We start from the raw sequence: 24,155 nt of genomic DNA on the forward strand, positions 1-24,155 counted from the left end.
AGTGCCCTCAGACAGCCTGAGCAGGCCACTGGGAAACATGTGACGCACCCACCAAACGGGAGAAAACATACCTCAAAACCCATTTCACACTATTCACTATATATAGAGGGCCTAAAATAAGGAGTAATTCTGTTTACTCAGTTTTATTGATTAAAATAAAGCAGCTAACCAGTAAGCTCTTGAGGTTTATATACGTTAAATGTAAGTGATTTAAAGCTACTGCTGCAGAGGCAACAAAAACAGTTAAAACATAGTTTAGTTTCCAAGTTTGTAACCAGGAAAAGAAGGTCAGGAGTTTTATGCCTTGATTTCCTTGAACTGTACAGCTATAAAAATCCAAGGACGGGTTTGTTGATTTTAGAAGGTTGAGTCTCCTTCCTGTTATCAAAGACAGACATTGAGGTGGTGGACAATTATGTAACACTGAATATCACAAACTTGTTGCTGAGCTGAATTCTGAGGCCAAAGAACAGGAAGAGAAAAAATCCTTTGATGTAAGCTTTAATGCAATGTCCCCATTTTCAAAAAGCTTTTCCCTTTCTCTCTCGATCTGACCTCCTAGTATTTGAGAAATGCTACCTACATTTCTTCTATGGCTGTTGAGCTGTTTCCATGGCGATGGTAGTCTCAAGTTTAGCATCCAAAGTTTAGCTCTGAAGGGGGAGGGCGGCCAACTTTTGTGTCTCATAGTGATTTTAATTCCTTTTTTTGGCACCAGACTCTTCCGCATTTAATATCTCAACAAAAAAACAGGAAATCTACAAATTTTTGATGATTATCTGAAAGAAAGTGGGAGAAAATGTTGGAAGAAGCGATCATCCTGATCCGACTCCAAACCCCACCAGGAAACAATATTCTTCATCTGAAGCAGTTTAAAATTACTCAGTTTCCCTGATTTACTTTAACTACAGAGTTAAACTTGTGCAGAAATGCTTGTGTCTCCATAGAGAATGACCAGATTACTGCCCACTAGTGTGTGTGTGTGTGTGTGTGTGTGTGTGTGTGTGTGTGTGTGTGTGTGTGTGTCAGCCTGCACAAACAGCTAGCTTGCTGTGCTGTTTGGTCGTCCCACCAGACACAGGAAGTAACAGTGTCCCGGACGTCATTGTACTGTGGGACAGAGGTGTCTTTGTCTGGGCCCCGAGGTCGCTGAGCAGGTGCTCTCTGTTCCCTCAGTGTTTCTCAGTCACTCTCTCTTCTCTCTCTCCCTCTGTCTCTCTCCTTCTCTCACTCAATTCAGTTCAATTCAAAAAGCTTTATTAACATTAAGGTTTTGAGAACAATATTGCCAAAGCATCACTCACTCTCCGAATCTCTGGATTATTATTAAGTGTTGTGCAAATTAAACACAGAAACTGCAAACAATTCACAATATATTTCTGACATGAAAGCAAGTGTGAATTTTAGCGCTACATAAAATTTAACATCCATTGTAGAGGCCTTGTCTACAAAAGAATGTTTCAATCCAGCCAAACTGTTTTCTCAATCACATTTGAAAGAAATTGACTTCTAGACGTTTTTATAAAACATGGTTAAACTTGTACACAGGACTTTGACCCAGGATATCAAATAAGTTATTTTAACTTGTGTACATGTTATAATAATAATGATAATGATAATGATAATGATAATAACTTTATTTATATAGCACCTAAAAATAGCAGCTCACAAAGTGCTTCAACAGAGAGCAGTTAATTACACGGAGAGTGATGCCATAAGGCTAAAAACAATTCTTACGTTAAAAGAAAAACAATAAGACTGTTTAGAAACAATCACAAGACATTCTCAGATACACAGAAAAATAAAACGTAAAGGGAGTAAAAAAGGAAGAAGGAATGTGAAGAAGTAAAAAGGAGTAGTAAGATGAAAAGCGTTACATAAAAGCATGTCTATAAAAGTGGTTTTTAAGAAGTGATTTAAAATAAGTTACTGACTCTGCGTGCCTTATCTCCTCAAGTCAACTTGCATAATGTGCTTAACTTACATCATGTTTGTAACCAGTGGTAAACTTCCATATGTAAGTTAAGTTATGTAACCATTGCATTTATTTTTACACATACCACAAGCTATTTTACTGAACCGAACCAAACCGAGAGCATTTCACAATGTGACAACTGCGACAGTTTTGTTTGTGTATCAGGACATGTTGATCTGCCACTGGTAGGGCTGTCTACTTAGGATTTGCATCTGTGGGTCATAGAGGTCATATACTTGTTGTTTAAAATGCCTTGGCCTTCCAGTGACCCGCCGGTGAAGATACTGATATATGAAACTAGAAGATCTGATTATCCATTGGTACCAACCAATGTTGGGAAGGGGTTTATATCATGCACAATAGCCCTGACCCCCCCAAAAATCTGAAAAGTATTTTAAAACTTAATCACAGCATGTAGGTCTTGGTGTATTTATGTAATATTCTGAAGGAGTTTTCGTCCATTCTCAAATAAAAAAAAAAAGCCAAATTCAGCACTATTTGTGTGACACTAATGGTATCAACCCAAAAAATGCTGCAACAACAGAACCCTTATACATCTTAATAGGTTTATTTAACTGATTAATTAAGTCATTTTTATGAGAGATTTATGACCAAAACACACAGTGTCAGATAATGTACACCACTTATGACAAGGGGTAAATTGATTGCACTTGATGGGTGCAGTACTTGTACTTTTTGTATTTTATCTTTGTATTTTATTTGCATGTTTATTTTATTTTCTGATGTCAGCATGGGTTGTGGCAGTTGGAAACTGGATAACTCCCCCCTTGAATTCACTATCCAATAGATTTGTAATCCTCTTCAATTAATTATCCAATCTCCTATATTGACAATACATACTTCCATCATGTCTCATTTTCCCCCGGTTGTTTATTAGTGTTGAAAAGGGTCTGTTGTCAAATACCAAAAGATACTGAATACAAAAAGACAAAAATTAATAAATGCGACATACTGTCATATTGACAGGGTTGCAGTGCAAATATTATTTTTGAAGATTGGAAATAAGACAGATGTCCAGTCTTTTGTATTTTCCGTGCATGAGATGCCATTGGCAGTTACATGGCTGTGAGAGGAAACATCACAGTCATACCAAGTGCATTTTTTTCCTTCTGGTCATTGGCTGAAACATTCATTCTCAGCAAAAATAGCTAGCATTTAAAATGCTTCCTTTTTTTCTTGTTTAAAACTACAATAGCTGATGAAACTGCATTCTACATTTTTCTTATATTCTGTCATAGCTGGGAACAATTTTTGATAATAGATCATGTCTGACCTCAGGAGCGAGGACATACTGGACGTTTGGGCCTCCTGTTTGCAGCATTGCAGGCCGTCGGCAGGAAAGGAAAAGGATGAATAGGGACTGTGACGAAGTATTGAAGAAGGCAAGTGTAAGTAACCACACACAAAACACACACACACACACACACACACACACACACACACACACACACACTCACAAACCCAGGAAAGAGGAACGTGAGAAAAGAACGAGAGGGAGATTAACACACTAATCCAATATCCGATGCTCCTGGACGGAGGAGCGGCTGTTGAATGATGCCTCTCTCTCTCTCTCTCTCTCTCTCTCTCTCTCTCTCTCTCTCTCTCATGCATGCAAGTAGACACACTCATGCGCGATACTGTAGAGGGGGACGGGGGGGTCTGTAGGATCCGTCTCGTAAGCATTTCAGTGAGACCAACCACATCCTTGGCTAAGCCCCAGCCACAACACACAAACATGCACACACACACACACACACACACACACACACAGCCACAGGAATACTATTCTGGGCCACAGGGCTTCACAGGCCAGACCACTTCTCACAAACAACACTACAGCCACAAAATTTACAAGACTTGCTGCTAATATACATATGGCTGCATTTGTACGTTTGTGCATGGACGTGTTTGTGTGTGCGTGCGAGTATGTGGTTCAGCTAAACTAGTTCCTGGAGTTCCTAGAGATTCCCTTTCTTGGTAACCATTACCTAAATCACTTTTCACAATGGCTGGCAGGAAGTAACCTAGAGGGTTTATAATTCATTCCCTTTCTTCATGTTTTCAGAGGTTTTGGCTATTGAGACCTATTGATTGACAGCTGGATTCAGTGCTTTGAGTAAGATTTGAAAAGTCAAGGGACTCTCATTGCACAAACTTAGAATTCTTAAAATTGCTGTAAAACCAGAAAACCAGTAATTTACTGCTTTGATGCTTCTTTTACTTAAAATAATCTGTGTTTTATGAGTTATGGATATTGGACTGATTCCATGTTGCATGGCTAACTTCACGTGTGCATTACTGTCTTTGTGGCCCTGTGAACTCATTCCATATGTCACCCATAAAACGTGACGTTACGCATATGAAATTTGTATTTCAAGGCAAGGCTGTTTTACCTCATAGTCTTTAAATGAATAATGCAAGCAGTACTAATTGACCATTTTTGCAGTTGGAGGTGTACACATATCTTCTAAGATGGTAGTCTATGGGGGAAATGTTCTGTTGCAGTACTGTGGATGATCAGCATGGCCAACTCTCTATCCCTCTCTTTTAATACATTCATGCTTCACTATTATAGCCTGGGTATACCCATGCTGCCTTGCGCGCTCGATTTCGTTTCAAACTGCAAGGCGGCATGGTGTCCATGGCCGATTCTTAGCCCTGATTTTGGTATCCAATCACAGAACGGGGAGGGACGGCAAGACGATGACGCGTACTATTCGACAGACGGAAGCTTGAAGTTAAAAAGTTGGATTAATACTGACTTCACTTGATTTTGACATAGACAATGTAAAAACATTCTGAAAAGTGAAGTCCTTGTGAAAGTGTCTTCAACCTGCATTCTTTCGGATGGACAGCAGGGAGCGACTCCACTGGCTGCAAAAAGAAGTCTGTGTGAAGCCTATTGATTTTGCACAGCTCCCTCCTCAGCCATGTGGCTGTAACCAGGATAAAGGCAATACTGAGAGCCTACAAGTTGCCCTGGAGGTTAATGTCAATGCAGTTAGCAACAATAGGTAATCCGGGCAGCAAATGTTTTACTTTTGGTCGGACATAGAGACAAGCATTTGGAGACTGGTCTCCTATCAAAAACGACAATATAGGGCATTTGTACAGGCAGCAAAATACGACTCATATTTACATTTTTGACTGTCCTCCACTGCCGGCTGATGTAGTAGTAGTGATTGACGGTGATGTGGAGTGTAAATAGCGGATGTCACATATGTGTAGTTATGGGTGATATTGATAAACGGTCTATTATGTCGTTTAGGTTGGAGATCTTGTTAGCATTTGAAATGAGTAATGTAAAATTTACTTTTTTCTCCAATATATGCTGTTTTGCACAATCTGTATGTCCCAAATCTCCACAACAGATGTATAAATAGTGTGAGCCTTTCATCAGAATGGTCTTAGTTAATACCAGTATTTACTTTTTACTACTTTTACCATTCTTGCTTGATATTTCATTCAACGACATGATGAAAAAAATCTTTATTACTTTCTAAAAGGGTCTCAGAGCAGCCTGTAAGTTTAACTTAACTCCATATTTACTGTCATGTATTCAAACATGTACAAACCACATGTGCTTGATATTTAAAATGAATTGTAAATGCTGGAGACTTGTGTCTAAACTATCATACAGTGGCTTCGGCTAAGAGGTCTGTGACCTTCGAGAACAAAGGATGCATGACAGGCACTTCACAGTAAAAGAAAAGGTCAGCCAGCAGGAACATGAGAGTGCCAACAGAGCTAAAAGGAAACATTGAACCGTGGTGAGACATACCAAGATACCCCATCCTCAGGTCCCGAACAGGAAAACACACTTACACACACACACAAATGCATACGACTCTCACATATCTGAGAAAACATGACTTGACCTCTTCTTTGCCCATAGGTGCGCTTGTGTCAGAGGTGGTGGGTTGTTTCTGATGGGTTGCCATGGTGATTTTCCTTGTTGCTTAAGATTTTGGCTAAACAGATATATGTTAACAGGAAGGAGAGGGGGCATTTCAGGGGAGAGCGATGTTAGCGATCGTCTGTAGAAGTGACTGTGTGAAATTTACGAACATTTCACAAGAGGAGGGTCTCTCCTCTCCTCTCCTCTCCTCTCCTCTCCTCTCCTCTCCTCTCCTCTCCTGAGCTAGAGAGTGAGTTGGCAGTTTCAGTGGAGTAACAGATGTGTGTAACATCATTATTTCAGTCACTGGCATGACCGCTGTTGGATTTGTAATACAAAGCTGTTATAAGTTCATCACAACACATCCAGCTTTCAAAACTAAACTCTACAAGTCCTCCAGGGTGTGTGAGAGTCGGTCTATATGAGTTTTATACATGTGTTTTTGCATTCATACAACCCTGATTTGAAAAAAAGTTGGGTTGCTGTGAAACATAAATAAGAACAGATTGTATATTTACAAAAAACAAAAGTTTATCTGTTTTAACATGGGTATATTGTCTTTGGAGAGCTGATAAGCAAGTTATTATTTGTGCTCGATTGAGGTGTTTTTCTTTTCTGGGATATGGAAATCCCTTTTCCAATAAGTTTAATGCAGCAAACATTTATGATTGATCGGCCTTTTCCACAGGTCGCCCATAAAGTTGGAATTGTTTATTTTCAGACATAATCCTCTGTTAATTGTGGTTTCATTTTCACTGTGATTTGTTTGGAAGAGATTGATTAATAAAGTTTTGAAAAGATATACACTTTAGAAGAATAAATCCCATTGTCACAATCATTTCATGGACAGAGGTAAAAGAAATGTATTCCAACTTTATTTTCATATGTTAATTTGTATTCCTCTCCAGACAGCATAAGACATGACCAATTGTAGTTGACGTGAAGGAGCATTTAAAACTCTATTTGTCTCGCATAGATGGATTAGATGAAGTGACTGGTTTTGTTTCCGGTTTAGGAATGTAACCTATTGTGTCAACTTCACAGAGCTACAGTGTAGACTTGCTTTTCTTTTGCAACATTTCAAAAGTTACAGTCAGACAGTCTCTGGGAGGTTCATTAATTTCCTATAAAGTGGAGTGGACAGAGATTCTCAGTCATGTGGGCTATGACTCAATTCATGCATCCCAACTGTCTTTAATTGTGCAGGCATTTTTTGCTGGACAGCATTTTAACCCATGAATTTGTGGGAAATCCTCAGTACAGTAGAGGAATGTCCACCATTTCTCAGTTAACTTCAAGACCAAGTCCAAAGCTTTTGCATACAGAAACCCAAACGGAAAAAGCAAACAAACCATCCCTATACATAACGTATTTAGTGCATAGTGAATCTGTCTTTTTGTCCAATCAGTGAACAGGGAACTGAAAAAAAGAGTCAAACATCGATTCATCCTCACACAACAAAGTCTCATTGTGTACCACAACATTGACACACATACGAACACACAGTGTTATTACAGCCATACATGAATGGGTACATTCACACGTACACCATATACACAGGCCAGGGAACAAACAAACAAGCACACACACACACACACACACACACACACACACAATAGCGCTGACTTCCTGTGAAGTCATACCTGTTACATAAGTCTCTCTCTCCTTGTTTCTCTCTTTCTTTCTTTCTCTATGTGTGTTTGGCTGCTTTTGTGTTTGTCCGGACAGAAAAGAAACGGGGGCACGGACAGACAAACAAACACGTGAATGAAGCAGATTTAACCTTCAACAACCTCAGTGAGAATTAAATGATGCAGCATTAGTGACTTTGAAGCTAAATCTAGGACATAAGCTTTTTGAACACATCATTTTTGGGCTTTGGTAAATTACAGCAGACACCTTTCACTAGTTTCTGACATGAATAAGTAAGTATAAATAAATATTCATATTCACCAAATCTAAATTAGGCTTCTTCTTTGCTGCAAGGTCCCAAAAGTCTTTCATTTCCTCCCCGGTTGTTCACCATTGTCAGCTTTCATAATTGTTTCTTGTACAGTATCCTAATAAACTGTCATCCTTGTGAAGCCAAATAGAAACCAGCCAAAATCCATGTTTCACTGTTAGAATCTCTTAAAAAACATCAACTAAAAATCAACTGCTAGAGGAATTATTTCCTTTGCATGATTATTTTCTGCTCATTTGGTGAAATCTTGTTCATTTTGTGTGTTCCTTATTGACATTATTGGCCTTTCTTTTCTTTATTTTTATAATAAAAATTAATATAAATGGTGCCAAGGTCTGTTTCAGTTGGGTGGAGAGATGGATGGGTCAACCAAACCCTGGACTTTGACCCAGGAGGTCGGTGTTCGTGTCCCGTGTGAAAACAACAATTATTTGAAGTCGACCTGCATAACTTCATCCAATAATTCTGTGCAGAAGAAATTTATCTTAAGCCCTACTATGTTCTTTTGTCCTTATCTGAGTCAGGTAGTTCATTTCCTTTTGAACTGGGAAATTTATTTTGAAAAGCCACTATGCATGTAACTAGAAGAAACTGACACACCATCCCTGACACGTTCAAAACTGATGCAAAAGTATGCCATTCACATTGGTATCACATGCCGAGGGCCATGATAAAGCATCAGTATGTAATGAGTTGGGAAGTGCATGTGTTGACTTTGAACATGTCTGGAGGGGGACTTGTTGCACACATTTTCTTGGATGCTGCAAATAACTTACACTGAAAAAGTTTTGAGAGGTAGACGAGGACAGGATATCAGCTGTATCCTGTAAAAAGAGTAGGTCAGGATGGAGATGATGTTATTTGCTATCTAGTACAATCGTGAGAGGGAAAAGTCAGTGCAAGAGCTTCACTTTAGAAAAGAGAAAACAAGATTAAAGCAGCACCATAGACAGGAACCATTTGGATAAAGCAGAGGAGAGAAAAGACAGGAATCCAAGCAGTGTTTTGCAATACTTTTTTGTATGTGTGTTCATGCATGTGCACGCAATGTCTTTCTTATGCATGCACACGTGTGTCTGTTCTCTGTTTGTGTCAGTACTGAGTGTAAGAGACTCAAGCCAAGAGATAAATGTATGAAATGTTATTGTGGCTGGGCTGGCCCTGCTCCAGAGGAAGTGCTTGGCTTTGACAATGCTCTCACCAGGAATGCACTGCAGGCCGCCGCCAAGTGGGCGTGTCGCTGCTCCGGGGTCGGAAGCCAAGTTTGGTCGGTTCAGTTTTTGGCCCCTCCGACGCCTCGGGGGACCGTTCTGCTCCGCTGTTGTTCAGAAAGCGAGAGAACGAGAGGGAAAAGAGAGAGAAAGAGGGGAGAGAGAGGGTGTAGGTTTGTGTGTTCTTGTAAGCTTACTTTGTATAGATTTGAATGAGTGTGTTTGTGTGTGTGTGTGTGTGTGTGTGTGTGTGTGTGTGTTTTCTCTTTGAGAGGAGGATCTGAAAGGAATGCAACTGTTCCTTTACACATGTCCACCCCCCCTTAGGCAGCCACAGGGCCTGTTGAAAACAGACACGCATCCATGACACACACACACACACACACACACACACACACACACACACACACACACACACACACACACACACACACACAGAGGTTGTGGAATGGAAGGAAGTATCAAACTACACCGGCAGAATACTTATCAAGACTGAGGAGCAAAGCTGCCCATTAAGATTCCAGACTTTCACTGCTTAACTTCTGCAATAAGAAAATAATAGGATCACAGTAGAACAGCATAGAATAATATGTAGAATATCACATTTCTAGCTTTTAAATGTTTTAAAATATTCATCCCTCGGTTGAAAATCTGAGAAACAAGACTGTAATGTTGAAGTCCACTGACAAGAAGTGGAAAACGGACTTCCACAGTTGTTTGTTTAAACTTTTATACATATTAATACAAAAAAAGAGAAAGATTTCCCCTTATGCTACTTGAAATTCAATTAAAAATGCTGTTTGATGGGTTTAATTTGTTTTTTCTTTTTATGTGTTGCCCCTTTTGTTGCCCCTCCTGAAAGCTGAAATAAAACCCTCCCCCTGGGTACAGGGTTTGTATAATGGGAGAAGGCTGTAACAGAAAGCAGTAAAGAGGCCGGTGTGGTGGAGGCCTCGGTGTGCTGCAGACTGGCAGTGCCTGGTGATAAGAGGCTGCGGCCTGGATGGCCTCTCTGAGGGGAAGTGATGCAAGACAGTAGCTCTTTGTTTAGTGGCATTACTTGGTCCCGTGCCAGTGGCCCCACTGAATGAAATGGACCGGTTGGCTTGTTTGCTGGCTGGGTGACTGGCTTCATGGTGGACGGGCTGACTGCCTGGCTGACTTGCTGGTAGGCAGGCAACTGCGGGACTAAAAATCGTGGCTAATCTCTCTTTTCTCTTCTTCTTTCTGTCTTTCTTCCTTTTTTCGCCTCCTTGGGCTCAAAGGATCACTTAAGCCGTGAACTAAGAAATATTTTGTTCCATAAAAAATGCGGCAGCACCACTGCTTTGGTTTTTTGACATTCTGGAAGTGAAAACTATTTGGATGTTTGACAATAGCTGTCAAGGCGGAAAAACTGAGATGTTTTTAATTTAATATCTTCAGTTGCAGGTCAAACACACTGAGGCTCTCATTGACCATTTTACGACAGATGCACATTAAATCAGACAAGCTTCTCAGAATCCCCAACAACCGCTCCTCCTTTGCTCCTTGTTCTCCTCCGACTGTCCCAGCAGTCCCTGCTCCTCTCCTCTCCGCTTTCCCCGCCACTTCCCGAGTGTTGAAATGTGTGTTTTTCCTGCAGCTCAAGCCGTCCTGTCACACTTAGGTTCATTTTACTTTTGAATTCCACAGAGGAAAGAGAGGAGGGGAAAGGAGGGGGGCAGAGGAGGAGATACTGTGTGTGTTGTGTGTGTTTGGACATCTGTCTGTGTGTGGTGGGAGACGACATGATTTTGCAATCTGCAGGTCTAAATGTCAGGGGTTCCATTTCCAAACAGCGTGCACTTGCCATGTCTGCTTCACATAAGAGCGTGCATTTCTGCAGACCTGCGCAGGATCTCATGTGCATACCAGCATTACGAACCACTCTTTAACCCATCCACACGCACACACACACACACACACACACACACACACACACACACACACACACACACACACACACACATTCATCCTCACATTGTGAGGGAGTTTTAATGCCACCCAAATGGAGAATTACACCTGCAAATGTTTACCTCCAATTATGAGCATAGCTATAGATAAAAAAAAGAGATTTTTTGGGGGGGAGTTTAGGTCTAATTTGCATTACATTTGGATGGAAACTTGACTTCTATAGACAGATTTATGAAGAAAATCTTTTTGCTGATGCTATATTTCTCATTTGTGGCTAAGACTTAATAAAAGAATCCCCAAACCTTCTAAAAATTCACAGTCTTTATTATCAATTCCAGATGGTCACTATGTCAGTCTATGTCCATGCTTTTTAAAACACCTTTTACTATGTTTCAGCCTAGTGTCAACACTACTGCGGGTTGTCTTTTAGTCTGGATGCAAAGAAACTGAGACTTTTGGAAAAAATGATGCGAACACCCACGCTTGACTCCTGACTGGGTCTTATCAGTCACTTAATCGTACGGGTTAGCTAGGCTTATGTACCTTTTGTGATTTTATTTTTCTTCTGTGGTTACTCCTTTTCCATTACAGTGGATTATGTCGATGGATAATGCTCCCGGTACCGCTCTAATATGTTGCTGTACTTGCTTGGTAATGATTCCCATCTATGTTTTCCACCATCTTTACCACCTTATACTCATGTGTGACTTTCAGCAATAGTTCCACCTTGTCGTCGGCCCAAGAAAGACATTTCTGGTCTTTTTGCCATTGTTGTTTTTCCTCTAAGTAATGATCAGTTTCCTGCTGACATCGTCATGGTCCTGACTGAAGCAACAATTTTAACGAAAAAGGCTTACATTTCATGCAGTTTTCTCACTTACTTATTTTACCCCTGCAACTCCAAAGCTCTATCAAATTGGCAAATTGTAACATATTTTTTACATTTATAGATTGTATTCTGTACACAGAGAAAGAGAGGGAGGTGAAAGGAAAAGAAAGAGGGTAAAGTGTGTGTCTGTGTGTGTGTTTGGGGGTTGTCAGTGGTGCAAAGGGGTTTGGTTGAGCGCTACACCAGATGTGAAAATGACTTTTGCAATATGTCATCTAAACAGCAAACTGCGGGGGATTTACTTGAGCTAACTTGAAGCACATAAGTGCTGGAAAGTCAAAATTACAGTTAGCTTCCTGAAAATCTCAAACGGATTCAGAGACCAGCTGAGGGGAAACATCATTCATTGCCGGAAACTGGCATGTGGTTTTCCCCACGGCCTCGGAGCATTGGTCTAACATATGTTACCCAAATGCAGATTCACGCTGGAAAGTGGCGGTTTGCCCCTTTAAGTGGTATCTCAGGTCATGAGTGCCGATATGTATATGTCAATGAATGCCGATATGATGACTAATGGGGATGGGAATAATTAATCGATTATCGATTAATGGTCATTAAGAATTTGGTCGATCATGTGGAATCGACCTGTGTATTGTTTTATTTTAATTTTACCTATGATTGTGTATCAGTACTCTCTGAACTGAAACACGGCCGAGCATTCAGTTCTGCAGCTGTATGTCAATAAGCCAATGAGCTGAGAATTAAGTTGGATAAAGCTACAGTTTGCAAACTGAAAGTTGCAATAACAATTATAGAACACACAGAAAGAGTACTACTTTGAGCAAAACTAGCCTACTGTATCAAACCTTGCTAGCATGAATTACTAGGTTTAATTTGATCGAAAACTTATTTAAACATAAAATACACTTAAATATTCAAGATTACTGCGAAAACTAACCTCATGCCTCTTCGGGCATTTCTTGACGTTATCTTTACTGTATAATTCAGTTGATTTAGTTTAACGATTGACAGGATCAAGTCTCTTTTCGTCCTTTCAAAATAAAAGCATCAGTTATCAAAACAGGCTTTCGCATAGTACTGTGTATATATCTTTTATTTTGCCCATGTATGCATGCAGCGATTAATCGATGAATTGATCATTAAACTTAATGATAATTGAGTTGGCATGTTTCTTCCAAACGCCCATCCCTAGTGACTAAGCAGGCCAAGTTCTGCTGGTTGTGAAACACAGCAGATAAGAAGAGAAACATAAGATGGGTCAAGTCAGATTATGTCGCTTGCAGTTGCAAGTTGCACCTATTGATCCCTTTATCCTGTGACATCGCGACACAACCTCTGTTTTCAATGGGACTCACAGGTAATAATGGTTCAACACACACACACACACACACACACACACACACACACACTCGAGGTCACACGTGTCCTTACTGGAACAAAGTCCCATCCAGCCTGAGAGCCACTGACACACTTCTCTTTCTTTTCCATCTATTCTCTTTAATAAAGAACCAGAAGTACACTCGGAGTGCGTAGACGTCCGCCAAGGCCAGTAGTCCAATCTTCTATAATATCTGCACTCATTAAATGGGCCATATTTCGCATGCTTAATATACATTCGTGAAAACCACAAAACCCTTTATTATCATGTACATATGTACAAATATCAAATACGGAGACTGAAATAACATTGAAATTAAAATAACACATGACTCAGTATACAGCACAGCTGAAGCGGTTCAGAACCCAGTTATGTTGCCAACACAAAAAATATTAATAAAACACTTTTTTCCCCACTGTCCATTCCAATGTACAGCGTATGAACATCAGAAACAATCTAATAGTGAAAAAAATACAATAGTCTTAAGAGACCTTTTCAACAAAAAAGTGAGTAAAAAATATATTTTGATATATAAGTAATGCATCTTGTTTACTTTAAATACAGTCTGTATGATATTAAGTACTTAAATAATATAATAAATAGATTAAAGTTTGCCTTTGGCTTTCCCTTTAGCCTCTCGGTCGGCCATACTTGCTGAAAAAGGGGGCGTGGCTTTACTGCAGTCTACTTTAGATGATGTGGATCACTCTGATTGGCTAACAGACATCCAATCAAATAGGTTTGTGCATTTTGGTAAAGTCCTATGACAGTAATCATAGATCTAGACATCTTAGAAAAGTTGTGGAAGTTCATTGGAATGAATAGGGGATCTTAAAGGGTTAAAAACACATTCTTTTTACATTATTCTGGCACTACCTGAATGCAGAACAAAAGGCCCTGTCAATGTCAATAAAACTGAAAAATAATTTGGAAATTTGCCTCGTTGTTTGGCTACAAAATTGAATGTGGTCTTCCTTGGCTCATGCTACACTGTTCAACCAAGTTTACCGAAAATCAGTTCAGTAGTTCATCCAAAATCCTGCTGACAAACAGAGGCGAAAATATGGAGCACATTAATGCATTTTTACATCCTATTGTCAGTTGTAAAGTCATTTTTTCTCTTGGACATTTATGCATCCCCGTCATACTTGGATTTGAGAATGTCTGCATGTGTAAGAAATTACCAGCACAACAGAAATACTCTGCCATAACAACATCTGATGTGTGTGCGTGTGTGCTGGGTGTGTCGACCTTATTCTTGACACTGTACAATAACGCTGCAAATGAAGCAGAGCACAAACATGCAGAAGCGGCAGCAGTCCTACATTCTAGCTTCTACTTCGCACAATGCTTAGCAAAAAAAAAGAAAAGGCTCTATGAACATGCAGAATAAGTTCTTAAAAACTTTGAAATATTAGTTTCTGGCTGCTGTTGGTTGCATTGTCTCCTGTGGTAAACCAAACCCTCTCTGTAGCGCAGCAGGCCAAACCACAGCACAAATAATTATTTGCATACACAGTTTCTGACCCAGCACTGGTTCCTCAGTGAATCCAGCCTGTCATAATACTAGCCCATAATAAATGGTTTCTTCCTCACCTGCCTGCACTGAAGCTTCCTGTGTTGATGATATGTATGTGGCCCGTTGGGGTGGAGATGACAATGTAGGTGTGGAGGAAGTCAAATGCAGGTGTTTGTGTGTGTGTGTGTGTGTGTGTGCGTCTGGTGTGTGCGTGCGCTGTCCCAGGTGGGTGCTGACAGACCGGCAGGTAAACAGGCAGGTTGGTCTCTGATCTCACCTGTTGGAGCAGACACTGCAGCGCCTGCAGGGCTTCTGCAGCGGAAACATGTTTTTTATGTGATGCTGGGAGGCCGACTCCGCTCTGCTCTCTTTATGTCTTCTTTCCCCCCCTTTCTTGCTGTCTCTTCTCTACCTTTCTCACACACTCTGTTTCGTTCATTTGTCCCACTTTTTCTCTCCCAGGTGCACTCGGGTAAACACCCAGGAAACAAGCTCATAGAGGGGAAGGGCATGAGGGGAGGGAAAGCGCCTCGGGGTAACAGCAGTGCAGGTGGGCTGGGGTTGGAGGGGAGGGGGAGGGGGGGGGGGGGGGGGGGGGGTGACGACAGTGTGTGCGTGTGTGTGTGTGTGTGTGTGTGTGTGTGTGTGTGTGTGTGACAGGAAGATTTTGTCTGCTCCAGCTTCTTAAGGAGGTGCTTTGGAGAGAAAGGAATGCTACACATCCAGATTATAACAGACCACCCCTATAAACTAGAAGGAAGTCAGTTTAACCTGCGTCAAACACAAACACACAGGCTCTGATATGGAGTGAACATCTGTCTCATGTTACATCGTCCAGAGGATGTCGCTGAATTATTTCCCGTTGCTTATGAAATGTTTTCTTTCACTTTAAGGTCAGGCTGCTTTATTCGGCCTTCAGTGACCTACCAGTGTTTTATAGAGTCATCTATTCAGAACACAGGAAGCAGGGGGTCTCAGGAAGTGTTGATGTAAAACAATTAAAGCCTGTAAATGTTATCTTACAGAATGATTAATAGTTCAAGTAATCAGCATCTTGTAACTAAGCGACCTTTGTAAGACACTTGTATGTTGCTAAACAGATAATAAAAACTGCTTTAAAAGTATTTTCTGCTTTAAAATGTCACTGCTGAAGCCCCATTATGTTTCTGTTCTATCGCATTAAAACAGTAGGAAATGTGGCTCATATATATTAGGACACAAATAAAGCTATCTTCACATGAGAAGTGTATTATTGTTCATAATTGTAGATGCATGGTCATCCTGAAGTGTGTGTGTGTGTGTGTGTGTGTGTGTGTGTGTGTGTGTGTGTGTGTGTGTGTGTGTGTGTGTGTGTGTGTGTGTGTGTGTGTGTGTGTGTGTGTGTGTGTGTGTGTGTGTGTGTGTGTGTGTGTGTGTGTGTGTGTGTGTGTGTGTGTGTGTGTGTGTGTGTGTGTGTGTGTGTGTGTGTGTGTGTGTGTGTGATTCTGACTCACAAAAGTAACGACACAACAGCCTGGTATATTTAACAATATATATTTCCATTGTCAATGTACATTCCATTTCGACATAAGCTTTCTTCACAAACAAAAGAGTTGGCATCTAAATAAATACTATATAAAATAGAACTTCAAAATAAATATATCTATAAAGGGAACCTTTTATATGAGAGATTTTTTTTCTTTTTGTTATATCTAAACAAAAAAAAAAGCACAGATCTCGTTCTTAATCCCCAACATTGACATTGCAAAGGCATAAAGGAATGGAGTAGCATCACCCAGCTGTGTAAGACTTTTCCTCTTGGTTTGGGTTTCAAAATAAAACAATCTCGGGTATGGGTGTGTAAAAGTCACAGCATTGTAGCAAAGGGAAAAAGGAAAAAAAAAAGGTATTAATGATTGATTCTCATTGCTGGATGAATATTACACACCTTGAACAGGCTAGCGAGCACATGTAAAAGTATAAAGCTAACATGAAGTGAAGAATATTACACTTGCAGTGAAAGAGCCGAGGAATAAAAGTAAAGAAAGGCAGCGGCTGTTGAAAAAAGAGGTCCACTGGTTAAAAAAGATGGCACGGAACTACAAATCGAGAGGAAAAACAAAAGACGGAGGGGGAATACAGACGAGAAAGGGAGAGAAAGAGAGACAGACTTGTCTTTCTCTCCCGTCTCTGTGGTATGACAAGTTTATGCACAGCAGCTGTGTTTGTCAATCAAGGCTAGGGGTGTTTGTTGGACTATTTCTCAGGGAGGAAGGAGGGAAGAAGAGGGGAGAAAAAAAGCAAGAAAGAGAGAAAAAAAGAGGGGAGAGAACTGAGACACAGAGCAGCAACAGCAGGAAATGGGTTGATCCGTATAGGGGTAGATTGTGTTCCCTGTGTGGATTCAATGAGTCCACAGTCTCCTCTTTAGGAGAGGAACCAGGGAATTAGCTTAGCCTCTCGACTGCTAATGAGCCATGGATAGCATAAACAGCAGGAGGTTTTTTTCTGTCTTTTTTTATTGCCGGGCACACTTTTCTAAATCAAGTGCTAGTGATAGAAAGACCTGTCATTTTTGTTACCCCTTCGCCTGAACCGTCCTCTTGCCAACCCTCCCTCTTTGACTTTTTCCTCACAACCTCAAAAACATTTTTAATCTTACCCTCAAAATATATATCTAATATATTCTCTATATATTTTGTACTGAATTGTAGTTATAACGTACCATGCAATCTTTCAAGGACATTTAAAAGTCTCTTCTAAAGAACACAAATGTTGTGAAACTATTTACAGCAAATAACATTTCACCTGCATAGCTCTATTACTAAATATATTGTCAAAACATTTGTGATTTTTGCCGCCCACCTACACGTATTAGGCCTTTGCCCAGTCACACAATCATGTTCAGTTTTGGCACCTTTCTCTCAGACTGAATTGCTAGGTTTTGAAAATATTGCCTCATACATTCAAGACTAAGGACAGTGTGTTTTTTTTTTCTTTCCATTTTTTTTTCCTGTGTGATATCCGCTTTGTGCAACAAGACAAATACAGGCATGAGTAAAGTTAGGCACCCTAATGGAAGTTAAGGGTCCGACATGAAAGAGAGGTGTATGTCATGGAGCAACAAAGACAGTATGCCTTTATGCCAAACAGAAAAGGCCATCTGTATTAAAGGGCAGCGTGCCTTTAAGAACCAACTGCCGTCAACTCCCATTTGGCAAGAGTGCATAACAACTGTGATCACTCAGACAGCGAAAACAAGCTACTGTACCCTAGCTTCCTTTGGCAAAGTCCTAAGAACATCATGCAAGCCACACAAAATAGACTTTAAGAATAAAAAGACAGACTATCTGGCTATCGCAGCTATGCAGCATAATGATTAGAAGTTAATGAAGACACTGTGTGTAGAGGGGGGGCTAAATGTAGTGCACGCAAACGTAATGTGAGATAGCTGAGGTGGTTAATACTGTGCTTTAGTACATCCTTTAAGGGGTTTACATCTTTCTTAAAAGGTTGTGCAAGTGGCAGGTTTGATTTCGACAAAGGCTGACTAGATACAAACACAACAACAACTTTGCTATGCCTTCTCCCCCCTCCCCCTTTTCGCTCTCTATCACCTGCTCCCCCTCTCCTACGGAAACATTATTTTTCTGGCCAGTTTTGTCTCTCACTTAGCTTACTTGTTTTAAATTATTCACTATTGCCTTTTTGCCCCTAAATGTTTTCTTTGCCTTCTTGTGCAAAGAGGAAGTAGACGAGGCTCTTAGGCAGTTTAGAAATCAACATGCTGTAGGCCAAGTTCTAGAGAGGATTACTGAAACAGTCCCTGAGAAGGTTGGGTGTACTTTTTTAAATTTTTTTTTTTTTTTACACATTTCTCTACGACACATCGACTTCTAGCACGGTGGGTAACCATTAGACTAGAGCATGCAGGTCATGACATGCATTACCTCTGAGGTGATTGGTGAACAGCATTCAAAATCTTTTAGAATCTCTGGGCTTCACCCCCCCCAAAATATAGGAAACACACTGTAAAGTGATTATCTCTCTCTCTCACTTGCAGTACAACCTCAATACAGAGTGAGAATTATGGGAAATTACTATTATCTTAAAGTCTGAAAAAGGTTTGTTTTTACAGCTCCACCATGGAGATCAAATGTTAGCATTACCAAGCTAGCATCTTTAAGCTAAAAGAGGGACGCTAAAAGATGGTGATCTTCATAATAGTGGAGAGAGTTGAGTGAGTAAGTGGTGGTTTCACTCTTGCAGTGGCCTATCATAAAGCCACAGTATAGGTCATCACTTGTTTTCGACAGAGGGACACTGGGCTGTGCTTTTGGGGGGGTCAGGAGGGGGGTGCGTACAGATATTTACCTCCATCCAATAACTTTTCTGTTATCGAGGATCAGCAACCAGCTTCTGGTTAGTTTACGGTTACAAAATTAGCTGAGAAATACAGAGCAGCAGAGAGGTACAACAACTTTGTGCCTTCAGCCATCTTTGCAAAACAACACAAACACCAGTCCCACAATCTAGTCTCTTCTTCTTCTTCTTGTGTCATTCTTACCAAAAAAAAAGAATTAAGAAAACATCTCAGGAGGCCTGTTAGCTATTCCTGCGAGCCAACTCTCTCAGATCAAGCCCCTTTTGATTATCCACCCAATCAAACATAAGTCAAGAAGCCATTTAAGTACCTTTGTTTTACATAAGTCACCTTCCAGCAGATTAATGGGGTAGTTTAAGGGGTTGGTGTTGGATTGTCCTATCCATAGAGAGCAAGCAAGTACTGTGTGGTCTGGTCCATTTTTTAAGCGAGGTCACCGCTAACAAGTTTGGTCCACTATCATGACCCCTGCTGCTGCTTCTCTAGTGTCCCAACTTTTGCTTCCACGCCTCCGTTTTTACACACAGGGGCGCTCACGCCACCCTGCGAGTTCTTGCAGCGGCAGCCGGGCCTGCTAACATTGTCGTAACACTTCTGTCCCAGTTTGGCAAGGCCCGTGGCTGGCAGATAGCAGACCAGGCAAGGCAGGACAAATGAAAGGGCAGCCATGAAGGACCAGCGTGCGCAACAGTTAGCCTGAGAGCACGAGCAGGGCTTGTCGGCGCAGGAGCCCTCATCGTCCTCGTCCTCGGTGCAGTGGTAGAAGATCCCTTTGACCAGGCACATGCAGGTGGCTGTATCCACCAGGCTCTGAGCAGAGCACAGGCACTCCTGGTTGCAGACCCAGCAAGAGGGTAGGGTTCGGGGGAGCGTACACTCCGTGCATCGGCACTTCCCGCAGTGCTCGCAGAGAATGAGATGCTTCTTCTCGGCCGGGGAGGAAGGAATCAGCGCCAACCCCTGCTGGCCTCCAGTGGTGCACACACCTCCCGCGGGCATCTTTGCAGACTTGAGGTCCAGAGATTTAGAGGAGGAGGAGCAGGAGGAAGCAGAGGAAGAGGAGGTCAGGACTTTTGATTCAGAGGAAGTGAAGCAGCCTGGAGTTCGGGTAGAGATTGTGTTGACGGGGCCCTGTTGGGGGTGCAGGTTGGGGTGGTGGTCCACTGTTGGGGTGGGCGCAGCGTGGTCCAGCAGCCTCTGATCAGACGAGGTGCTGCTGCTGCTGCTGATAGAACTCGGCCTCCCGCTGAAGGAAATCCAAGGGTGGGTTGTGGTGTCCTGGTGAGGGTGGGGCTCACACCGGCCCTGATGGTGGTGCTGGTGTTGGTGATTGTGATGATGGTTGTGGTTCGCCCCCAGGAAGGCCTCCTGGTTCTGCCCCAGCCAGGTGATTCTTCGGTTGGCAGACTTCTGGCTCGGGGGCTGCTGGGAGACAACGGCGGGGCTGTCGATGTAGTCGTTCTCCACATGCGAGGACTTTATCTGGTCGATGGGGTAGATGGTGAGAGGGTGCTGCAGGCGGCCGTAGGGCACTCGACTGTCCAGCAGGGGCTGGGATATGAGGGAGGAGGACACTCCGGGGATGTGGTGGGGAACCCTGGACTCCATGTGTAGGCTGGTGCCCTGCACGTCTTCACTCTAAAGCAGCATTTAGCAAAACTGCAAAGACATCAGAAGAGACAGTTATTACTGGCTGCATCAGCTGTTCTTTAAATCTTTGCTCTTTTGCCCTTTTAATCCTATTTTTTTTCATATTTAAAACAATAAAAAAACAAAGTACATCATGGATAAGAGTTGACATACTAAATGAACATTGTTATCATTTTACATTAAGTTAATATATCACAAAACTGTCCAGATAAGCTCTGAATAAAGTGTGAATAAATATGTGCCTTTAATTTGTCTTTAGCAAAGAGGTTAGATTGAGGTCAAAAGAAAACATCCTTTGCATGTGTACAACTTGTATTAAATCACACATGTTAATGCATATTGATATAAATTACAAGACTTCACCAGAGACGGTTATCAAATCTTTAAAAACCAGAGCGTTTCAGTCTCCCAACGGAAATCTCTTTCAGGGCCGGATCTCTGCAATAATCTGAATGTAGAGTTTCCAAACGATCTTGATCTTTATACTGAATACCAACAGGGTTTCAAACCTCCTCTATTCTAACTTTGACATTAGAACAATAGAAGTTGGGCTCTCATCGCCTCCCTTCCAAAAGAGCAGGGAGCACCAGAGAGCAGGGCTTGCATGCAAAAGACTCAAAGATGCAAAAACAAGGCAGAGCAAAGAGAGGAGAAGGCTGCCAGAAAAGGGACTTCAACAAAGGCAAAATGAACACAAGAGGCAAAGGAAACTAGGTCTTTGTATAGAATCATGCTTTAATATAATTTTACCTTTAACTCTATCTTTTTAGAAATTGTCTCCCTTCTTAATAATACATAAGCTTACACGTTTAAATTAAAGAAGCTGGCCAATCTGGCAATTTGTGAATGGATGTGATTTTGTGAACTGCAGGTTTTTGTGAATGAAAGCTGCTGGCTGAACTCGGTGTTGCAAGCATGAATCAATGCGCTCCAGTCATGATGAGCCTGAATGAAATCGGTTTCATCATTCATCTCATCGATGAACGCAAAGACCTAACCTACTTTACAGAACACAAAAAGATGATTGAAGACAAACGACGCCGCACAACCGACATTTCCACTGACCCACATCTGTCTGTTAGCTTATTGCAAAACACCCCACAGAACCCAGCTCAGCCAGACCAGAAGACATTATGGGTTTGATTATTCTGTCATAGCAACCTGAATATTCCAAGCACCTAAAAACTGTCTGTTGTGCATTATAACTGCTGATTGAGGATCTATTTCATGTAAAAAAAAATAAAAAAAAGTGTCAGTAGTCACCACAGCTCTGCTGGTGTTATTCTCCTTTTCTTCAGGATTTGCAGAAAGCCTGCTTGAGAAACCTGTTGCGACATTGCTGGCACCGACACAAGCGCTTGTGATCGTCAAATCTAGACCATTATGAGCTCCAAGCCGGAACAGTGCGTGTTCAAGTGCGCGTGTGTGCGTGTGTGTGCGCGTCCCTCCCTTCAATATGTGAATGGACTGAGTCATAAAAACCGGAGGCGGCCGCTCGGCATACTCAAATAGCATGTTTATATAGGCATTGTAACCACGTATTCAACACCTCACTCTCAGTATCTTTAAATTGACAAAAAATATATGACATTAATGTTACACTGTGCGCCAGCAGACACACGGTTAGTAAGGGGTAGTTTTAATCAGTGGTGGTTAAATGCGTAGTTTGATGCATAAACCTGGACATGATCGCTTCTGGCAACCCCCCCAAACAGCTGATTAAAGACATTTTTTTTATATTTTCTTTAAAGTTATCCGGATTTGATAAAAAGATTATGGCAAAAACACCTGACACAAGCGACATGGTGCGCCAACCAGGCGGTCGCTGCAGCGAGAACGAGACACGCAACACCCGAGATAGACACGAACAGCCTTCAGTGGACGGAGACTTAGACACAGATGGGAATGTGGATCTTTTATCGTGACAGAGGCTTTAGAGGAAGCCACAAATAGCGACGCTGTGTGTAATAAAATGCGTATCTGCTGTCAAAAAGCGACATTTCGAACACAGTTTTCCCTCTCTGCGCCTTCAACCTTGCGTTTGGTACGAAATTGGTGGTTAAATATTGACTCAAAGTGCAAACACGGGTCGGCGAAACAGCTTGTTGCAAAATAGAGTTTGCAAGAGCGTTTTTCGTGCCTTTTTTCGTGATCCAGTGGATTGAGAGGGGGACAGTGGAGCGTAGGCAGTAGAAAAGAGACTGAATAGTCGAGTTTGTGCAGCCGCACGCTCACAAGTTCCAAACATTTTCACGATGATAAAACACCAGAGATGATCACTTACTGTGGTTTCAGGATAAAATTCTCATCTCGTCGTTGCGCACGACGTTTGCGCGCAGGTTATATAGTCCAGTCCGAGCGAGCGAGTAGCTCCACAAATGTTGAATAAGTCCAAATGTTAGGGGAGATATTCTGAGCAAAGGAGAGTGGGTCTCCTGCACTTATTCTCCACTCGCTGGTGCGTAAAAGGCGACTGCGGTTGTGGACGCAGAGCTTTGGATATGATGTTGCAACCACCGAGGGGGAGGGAAGTGAGTTTTTATGAATGGGAGGGTAGAGGAAAGGAGAGGGACGGCACTGCGCAGACGCCTCGGCGTTTTTTTCTCTCTCGCTTTTTTTTTGTGAATGGGAGGGCAGAGCGACTCGGGAGGGCTGAAATGCGGAGGTTACATTTTTATGAATGGGGAGGACTCCGAATGGCATTGCGCAGGCGCGATGCCGAGATTTTTATGAATGGGAAGAAATGGCGAATGAAGCGTGTGTGTGTGTGTGTGTGTGTCTGTGTGTGTGAGAGAGAGAGAGAAAAAGAGAAAGAGAGGAGGGGGTGAGGGAATGAGGAGGTGGGGGTTTTTTGGTCACAAGGGCAATGTCAGGCCTGATTTACATAAAGAGTCGGCTCATCGGCTGTGGTGCCACTCTCGCTTTATTTTCTCCTGTTAATTTATTTATCTATGCAGCTCGCGCTTCCTGCAACATGTTAAAGGAGACGTGATTATGGCGCTATTGTGTAATAGAAGAGAGGGAGAGGGAGATGTGAGGGGGCTAAATCTGCAATGAATTAATTTATTTTTTCATTGCAGCGGAATTCGAGCTTTAATATTTTTCTGATTCTGATAAATAGGTAGGCCTACCAAAAAAAAATAAAAAACACGAAATCACGGCCTCTATTATAGGACACAGAACATCAGCAAAGTCATAATTCTGCAGAAATGTGATATAAGGGGGTTGATTAATGAAATATTATAGTATGAAGGCTACTTTGTATCATCAAGGAGGATATCTTTCAGATCACATGCCTCAGCTCGATTAGGTTAAATAATGGCCGCTCCCCTTGTGTCCCTGTTCTATCTAAAGCCGTTTATTGCGAACAAGGACGTGCCCTTCCTTCCTCT

The 24,155-nt window shown here is 41.7% G+C and overlaps 1 protein-coding gene across 1 annotated transcript; it reads right to left on the bottom strand.

Moving 5' to 3' along the window:
* Positions 1 to 16,267: 16,267 nt before the first annotated feature.
* Positions 16,268 to 23,260, bottom strand: spry4 (sprouty homolog 4 (Drosophila)). The gene is made up of 2 exons (XM_059352477.1): positions 23,048 to 23,260; positions 16,268 to 20,772 (listed from the first exon to the last, which is right to left on the bottom strand). The coding sequence occupies exon 2, from the start codon at positions 20,719 to 20,721 to the stop codon at positions 19,573 to 19,575; it is 1,149 nt and encodes a 382-aa protein (XP_059208460.1). The 5' UTR covers positions 20,722 to 20,772; positions 23,048 to 23,260; the 3' UTR covers positions 16,268 to 19,572.
* Between the last annotated feature and the right edge of the window lie 895 nt (positions 23,261 to 24,155).

Source organism: Centropristis striata, chromosome 15 (genome assembly GCF_030273125.1).
Source record: "Centropristis striata isolate RG_2023a ecotype Rhode Island chromosome 15, C.striata_1.0, whole genome shotgun sequence".
NCBI classification, from domain to species: Eukaryota; Metazoa; Chordata; class Actinopteri; order Perciformes; family Serranidae; genus Centropristis; species Centropristis striata.